At 42.7% G+C, this 8,475-nt stretch overlaps 1 protein-coding gene across 2 annotated transcripts in view; it reads right to left on the reverse strand.

The window, feature by feature from the left end:
• Positions 1-5,907, reverse strand: part of LOC310812870 (FERM, ARHGEF and pleckstrin domain-containing protein 1) — a 47,446-nt gene extending 41,539 nt beyond the window's left edge. For both annotated transcript variants that reach the window (XM_083681607.1, XM_083681606.1), the window contains exons 1-2: positions 5,763-5,907; positions 1,789-1,985 (exon numbers count right to left, since the gene is read on the reverse strand). In XM_083681607.1, coding sequence (XP_083537733.1) covers positions 1,789-1,959 — 171 coding nt within the window. In that variant the 5' untranslated portion in view covers positions 1,960-1,985; positions 5,763-5,907. The remainder of the gene's footprint in view (positions 1-1,788; positions 1,986-5,762) is intronic.
• Between the last annotated feature and the right edge of the window lie 2,568 nt (positions 5,908-8,475).

Here is an 8,475-nt window from a genome sequence, read left to right on the forward strand (position 1 = left end):
AGGCTCCATTCATACACACGGTATGGCTCCTCTGTCTGCTCTATCTATTCCCCCCCCTCCCCCATCACCGCTTCTTTCCTCTCTTCACCATCTACCCATCTTGCTCCCTCGCTCCAAGTCAGAAGAGCTGTGGTCAGAGGATATTGCTAGTTCTCCCATTCTCAGGGAAATAACAGTCTCATTCCTGACTCCACCCTGTATTTCAAGTGCTAAATCAGGGTTATAGAGTATACCTTACTGAAATACCACAATGTCAGAGGAATGCTTGGAAAAAAGATACTGGTGTGGAGTACTGTACCTCCTATCTGTTTTTGAACATTTCAACATGACATCCTATGATTTGCTTACATGATATCTGCAAAATCTAGGTTATTCTTACTAATGTTGAAGCTTACTGGTAACTGGTGAAGCTAGCTGTCTTTTGGTAAGGCTTACTCTGACTAACATCTAACTGGTCAATATACATGAGAAACACTGTCCATCTACTAAAGGTTTCCTTAAGCATGACATATATTCATTTCATTTTCACAAAGCTTTCCATTACCCAGTGTGATATCTCAGAAACATATTACAGCTCTCAGAACATCAGTCATTCATTATCAAGCAGATTCAATTCCACATGAAATGAGGCAATCTCATAGCATGACCATTTTAAGGTATGATTTTATGCAAAAATATGGCACTCCATTGATAGGCTCACAAAGCAGGCAATATCAAGCTGCTACAATCTGAAAGAGAATCTTTAATATCCACAGTGTGGTAGCCTATATAGGTCAATAATCAAAAGTGCAATTCATCATGGCAGATCTTCCCATTCAAGGACATCAAAACCCATCCCTTCTCTAACTATATTTAGTCCAGCATCTAAGACAGCCAGTTCAGCTCATACCTTTCCTACACAGTAGTTTGTTCCATGGATACTACTAGGGAGACATTGCAGTGGGTAGCCTTATTCAAGAGCATTGCCTACTTTTTTTTCTCTTTTTTTTATAAATATGTTTCAGGGCATTTCTGCTTTATTGGGATAGAGATGACAGAGAGGAGGGATGACATGCAAGACGTGTCGAGGGTCGGAATCGAACCAGGAACCTTGCAATTATGTGGCATGTGCATTAGTGTGCTACGCTCCCGAGCATTGCCTACTTTTGACAAGCACTAGTAACCGAGTGATCTCACATCAACACATACAACAGATATAAAAGGCACTCTTGACTCAGTAACAACTGGATGATAATGTGTCCTTCCAAAGATCTCAAACAGTTACTCTAGAGTAAATATCTTGGTAACATGTCATATTAACATATCTATAATGTGCTTCTTAAGAGTTTGTAGATGGTTTATAAGTAGAATTTTCTTAAAAGGATTGATCAGTCTGGACTCATTCATGCATTCAGTAGCTTGTCATTTATTCAGTTGCCATGCCAACCTCTTACCCTTAACAACAGACTGCTGTTGATTCTTGACGTAGTGTTTTAATGTCTAAGGTATGACAAAAAAGGGCTTTTGCACACCTGTATTCTCTATTCAACAGGTGTGTAGAAAAGAACAGACTCTGAGTAGAAAAAAGAGGCTCCCGCACACTGTCTATGCTGGCAACTGTAATACGTTTTAATAGATGCAACGTTTCAATCAGAGATCTTTACCAGGTAATGTCAAAGGTATAAAAGGTTGACTGGCAGATGACAGCTAGTATTCTGCAAATAAACCTTTGAAACACATTTTTATCAATCTACATCTTGAGCATGAGGAGCGAATCAAATACAGTATTGCGCTTAAAGCAGAACTCACTGAGACGTCAAAGACCTCCTCTGTGGTGTCGAGCATGCGGACCCTGACTGTGATGTGTCGTCCAGGGGGCATGGTGGGGGGCCGGTGGCCGGGGTCCAGGGTGCTGATGCCCAGGGTCTCCTGGGCACCAAGACGCTGGGCAGCTGATGCTCTGGGCTCTGGTTCCACCATGGTGCTCTGCTCCACTACCGTCCAGCCTGCAGGAGAGGCAGGACACGCGTCAGGCACATCCACATATGCGCACACACACACCCAATACAAGCGCACACACATCCAACACGCACACACCTCCTACACACACACACACACACACACACACACACACACACGCACACACCTCCTACACACACACACACACACACACACACACACACACACACACACACACACACACACACACACAGCTTGCCTCTCTTTTCAGATAATGCATTACAGGTAATGTCTGTCAACTACTCATTGTTCAATGTGAACATTATAATGACGGGAGTGGGACCCCGTCCCCTATTCAAAAAAACAACAGAGGAGAGGTGGGTGGATTACATAAAAAGGCAGGAAGACCCAGAGGAGAGAGTTCACAGCTTGTGTGTCAGGCTAGCAACATAATTGCAAATGAAGTATTTGCACTCTAAGCTAATGGGTGATAATTGTAGCTTTTGGGAGAAGCAATTAGCTCTCTCTCTCTCTCTCTCTGAAAATGTGTTGCTTGATTTCAAAGTGCAAAGTTAATTTGACAAATGAATAACAAGGGCACTCCATAACATCAAACAGTTCATTCAATTCCACTCTTTGTTGGAATTTTCAAAAGCACATCAAAGACCAAAGACACACAACCAAAGAGGAACAAGAGAAGGGATGATTTGGAATGATTTGGATAAATTAGGCCAACATGTAGCATGGTAAAGTGTACTGGAACATAGACAGTTAGCACTAATGAACTACAAAGATAACCAGAAGAGATAGTGAGGAGCAGCAGACCGAGAGAATGCCCTCCAGCAGGTGATGAAGGGTGCACACAGATCCAGCTGCTAATAAGGCGATACCATCTGGAGGGGGTGGTGGATCATCTTAGCGGTTAGAGCTATATGACAGCACTGTTACCATGGAGATCACAACGCAGAGAGATATTCTGCTTGTGAATGGCATAGCTAGGCCTGATCATCTAGAATCATCCGCAACCGTATAGTGCAGCCGGAGAGAGGGATTTAACTTGGAACTTTAGTGTCAGACAACAAACAATGACAAAGCTGTCTCAGTTACAGTGGCTACCTCCAGGTGGTGGGATGTGTTTGGGCCAGTTGCAGGATCATTCCTTGTGGATTGAGGCTGGCAGGACAATCCACCCCCAATCTCCCAAGCCAACCCCTGAGGCCCTGCTTAATTCTCTGTTATATCACACATTCCAGCCTGCTGATGTCATCCTAAGACTTCACCAACTGGGGCATTGGAGCATGGGGGCAGTTCTCATTCAGACAATACAGTGGTGGCTGAAGCAAGGGCCACACTAAGTCAACGTTCAAAATTAAGCTTACAACAAAGCGTTGAGGCTAAAAGTGTTGATACTGTATGTTCAACAGAGCATATCTGTTTATTTCTCACAGTCACCCCCCACCCCCCCCCCCAACCCCCAACCCATCCCCCCCACCCCCACCCCACCCCACCCCATGGGCTGATCAAATAAGCGGTTTGTTTACAGTGTGGAGGCAGTCTGCCATCATCAAGGAATCTTAAACACATCTATTTGTGACTGGGGAAAGACTGTTGTACACCATTAACTTGTACACCATGCAACTGACCGTGTTTAGAGATAATGTTTTTAATGGCCTGCACCTGTCCATACACTGTCTGGCATAGGGCTGACTGAGGGAGAGACTGGAATTCTGTTTGAATTTTGCAGCTGAGGGGTGGGGGGGAGGGCGGACACCATTCCCTTGGGTAGACTGAAATCAGTGCTACTGCTGTCAGGGATGTAGAGATAAGCACTGACTCTCTCTCCCATATATGACAGCTTGTCCTCTTGAAGAGATAATATGAAGGGTACCATCAACTCACTTATGGTGTTATAGTCTTCTGTGTCATGTTAAGTGTGCATAGTCATTTTAATAAGGACCTGGTGAGTCTTGGCTCATGACCCAGGAGTACTGTAACTGAACACTGTCCAAATAACAGAACAGTGACACCGAGGGCAATGAAAGAGAAGACAGTGATTATTTCAACTAAGGTTTACCCTTCCCTGCCCCCAAGCTCATGAATCAGCCAGTCTGCCAGAGCCTCAGTGGTTGTCTGAATAAGAAACTCAGTCTTTGACTCCAGCGTAACTCATAGTCACGGTGCTCCTCATTACTACAAATACGAGGCTGTTAGTCTAAAAGACAGGCTGTGACACAAGGCTGATATGCCAGCCCAGGATCCTTGTGTACTGCACAATGCTAGGGGGACATTTTATATACCCGTACTGTTCACATGGAGATCTACCCTGCCTTTGAACTTGTTTGCTTGAAATTCCCCACAACTGTGTAAGATAGTGCCTGCTGGCTGTGCTGGCTGGGATTTTGGGCTGTAACAGAGGTTCCTCTGTATGCAGAAGTACACAGAGACCCTCAGTGCAGTCCAACACACGCAGGCACAATTTCGGCAACTGCACAGCTGGATTTCATTACAGACAGCTGAATGGCTTGAGGATGGGGTAGTTCAGCCAACTGTCTACCTGAGACGTGCTGATATTCCGACCCTATTTTCACTACATTCAGCAACATGCTTCTTCACAGACATTGATACCTGGGTGTGGCTCTCATATAGCATTCAACTGTGTGCAAACTTTTCCTTTCAAATATCGATAGCAGAATTAAAGCCATTACAAAAGGTCATTGTATTAACAAATAGGCTAGTCACATTCAAATGTTGGAGTGATTTAGTATGATTAACCATGTAAGCCTATGATTTACATAGACTCTTAGCACCTACATCAAAGGCCCATGACCAAAAATGGATTTAAGATTAAATATTAAACCCCTCTAGGCTGAACTAAAAATGATTACCACTGTATATGCTTCTCTACAATATTTTTAATTAGTATACCCTTGGGGGAGGGGCGACTGGTTGACAGCTCCGTGGGTCAGAAGACCCTAATCTGCTTTGTAAATAATGGCATAAAATCAAAGGTCTTGTTGACGCGCGGTACATTTGAAATGCGTAATAGCAACATTGTGTGATGGAAATATTTTAATTGGTCACATAAGACCAAACAAACAGCTGTCATTAGGTTAATGTGAATCTTTGGTTACCGATTGAGAAAATAAATCACTGCATTTAGAGGACGTGAATAGATCCTGACAAAGTCCTTATCACGTTTAAGGCGACATTTTACACCCGTATCAGCGGCTAAGGTACATGCCTAATGTAAGTTAACAGACAGCTACAGTAGCCTAATCCTTAAGGACATTATGTTAGTAGGTAACCACGCTTTGATGTGACACAAATTCACAGCTTGACAAGCTATTTGTAACAAACGCAATTGGAAAAAGAGTAGGCTAACAATCAAAAACGCATCTCATTAGTGACATTTTTCCATTCAAATGACATGCGTTATGGATGGCATATAGTACATTTATGCCGCATTCAACACCCATACTTCATGCATACAAATTATTGTAGCACACAGGTATGTCCTTCCATTCAGTTCGTCTCCTGGAAATCTGTAATGAATGTAGTGCTTTTTTCCTTCATCACCAGTGTATTTTCACTATAGAGCAAATGTAAAAGGTATTCTCCATGCATAGAGTACTTCACTGATTATTCCTTGTATTATGCGACAATTTCAGGACAACGCTTTGATTATACTTATGGGTTACACATTTATCCTACAAGGTCACAAAATACCAGACAACTGAGATACTTCTACGACTTATCTCTAATCTGCTCCTCAAACAAGTTGTACCGTCTATTGTATAGGGAAATGAATTCCTATAGAACCTTACCCTGTCTTAGAAATGTGGACAATCCACGTGTATATTTCCAATTTGACAAAATAATTTACATCCACTTCCAGTCGCAGTTTGTGCTGCTTTCCTGGAGCCAAACTGAGTTCAGATGCTGGCTGCTCCGGCGAGAAGCTTCTTCATGGTCGCCATGTCGGACGACTGTGCCGGGGAGAGAAAGGGACAGGATTACATTGAAACGAGCGGCAGATCCACTCTTGGCTTGTTACTCAAAGAATAAGGGGCGCAGTGCCTCCAGCAACTGTAACAGGCATTGCATCTACTTGAAGAGCAATTCCCCTCAAATAAATTGAATAGCTATATGGCTCCATCTAGCTGTGGAATATGGGGCATAGTGCTCATACTATAGAAGAAGAAGAAGAAGAAGAAGACTCTTTATTTGGTCATGCAATCAGTTCTCATCAATTGTAGGAATTTGACACGTGCATACCCCCCTCCCCCCCTCCAGAGACAACCACACGCACTGCAGCCCCCCCCCCCCCCCTCCGATCAATGATTCACTTCACTATTTGCATTTTAACCGTTAATCACCATTAACGTCCATGCTGTTACAGTACATAGTGATTACTGCTACCTATGATTCAAAGGAATCATGCCATTCACTCCACTTGAGCTTCCTCTCATCGTCTCTTCTCCCTCACCAGCACTGATCTGAGCCACTGGGCCAGTTAAAAAAAATGTGATGGACGTCTTATGGAAATGTAACCTACAACCTATTAAGTACTTTCTTCTAAAGACAAATGAGGGAAAGGAGATAAGGAAATAAAGCCATCTTAGACTGTTAAGATGCACCTCGAATCTTGGGCCTAACGCCATTGGATATTGATGCTTTTGAGTGCACTTCATAGAGGATCCGCTAGATGGAGCCTTAGTTTGATCACTAGAGTAGTGAGTGACCATATCAATTCTGCAGTCTGGAGGATAGCTAAAAAAAAAGAAGAAAAAAGGAAGAAAATAAAAACACAGCTGTTGGAAGAAATAGATCATTTTCATTATTATACCATGCCATTATAATTTGTCATATGAATACGCATACTCCATGTCTATATCAACTTTAGTTCTGACTCACTCAACTTCAGCCAAATACCACTTCCCCTCTGGTCCTGATAACAGCTGTCTCAGTTCTTCTATGACATACATGTTTTCATCGACTGTTATTCATATTGAGGGACACTTATAGTATCATTTTATGAATAAACCCACATACTGTTTTGTCGAAGACAGTGGATTAGTTCAACCCTCTCTGTAACTAACAGGAGAGCTGTTATTTACATGGTCAAGTTTCAACAGCCGTGTTCATCATCAGAGATAAACCTACTGCCAAAGGTTAAGAGACTGCTGAGTGAATGCTGTATTTGTGTATGAAGTTGAACATTATAGAATTGCATTATTATGTTTCACAGACAACTGCTGTCTGTAGGTTTGGTGTGTAAATTAAGACGTATTAGATAATGCAGCATAGGGTTAATAGATGAAGGAACTGTCTTGCAAGCCATGCAAGACAGTTCCTTGTATGCAAGCCATGCACTGCTCCAGTTTCCCTGTGCTCCTGGTTTCTTATTCAGGAGATCTCTGCTCATCTTTATGGAGAGTTGAGAGAGTGGCCTGGGGCTTTGGCTGGGACTGCTAACTCCATGACGCCCACTCCTCCATGTAGCTGGGGCTGGGGACAGGGATAAAAGATCTGGGCGCCGGGGTGGAGGGCTGTAGCTGGATCTGGGCTCTTTCCATTGCCTTGCTGATCTGTTCGCCCACCTTCTCCCTTGATTCACTGGCAGGAAGAGAGGTCTCCTACGCTTTGTGTTATGTAGAGCTGAGATGTGGAAATCACACTTGGTGTCTTGGCAGCTAGAGACCCTCAGGAGACATTTGCTTGGAACTAAGGCAAAGATGAGCATTTCAGAAAGAGCATGAAATAAATTAAGGGAGAGACAGGGGGAGAGAGGGTGTGCATGAGAGGCAATGCTGCTGGGGACCATTACATGTAATAATTCATACCTTTGCAGTTCTCCTGTCTCCACTTTCTGAAACCAGACAGTCCTGGGAAAGGCAGAGCTGTCCAGTTCTCTGAAATATCCTAATCATCATCCAGTTCTCCATCCCTTCACTAAACCTACAAGGCACATTCATAACCCTTGAATGTTTAGTGGAATTGTTTACAGTTGAAGAGTGACTTGAGTGAGATGGTGCAATGTTATACATGAGTTCAGAACCTAGGATAATAAATGTCTGCTGTAAAGAGAAAATGACATTGTGTTTGTAGGCCATCTGTAGTTATTGAGACATCACACTAATCAAGTTACTATTCTTCGTCAAAGCACAGAGCATTGTGATAAATCAGCAGGTGGCTCTGCATTCTGATAGATTTGTTTTGTGATTAATTGTAATTTAATGGAAACAAATGGGTCTCAAGTTTTGCATTCCCATAAGGTTGTGAAAATCATTCACTTCTGCGCCAGACAGACACATGTTGCAAAAAAACTGTGCTCATAACCAAGGAATGAATACTGTGGCTGTGTCAGGAAACTAAACACATATTCCTGGTAACTAGATCAGCTGAACTATTCAGTTTGACATTGATTATTGTTGAATGACTGGACCAGTCTAATAATAGATACCTAATAATAAGATATATTGTTTCTTTGTTCATTTGCATTATTATGGGGTGTAGACACTCAATCAGTAATGTGTA

Source organism: Argentina silus, assembly GCF_951799395.1.
Source record: "Argentina silus genome assembly, chromosome: 12".
NCBI classification, from domain to species: domain Eukaryota; kingdom Metazoa; phylum Chordata; class Actinopteri; order Argentiniformes; family Argentinidae; genus Argentina; species Argentina silus.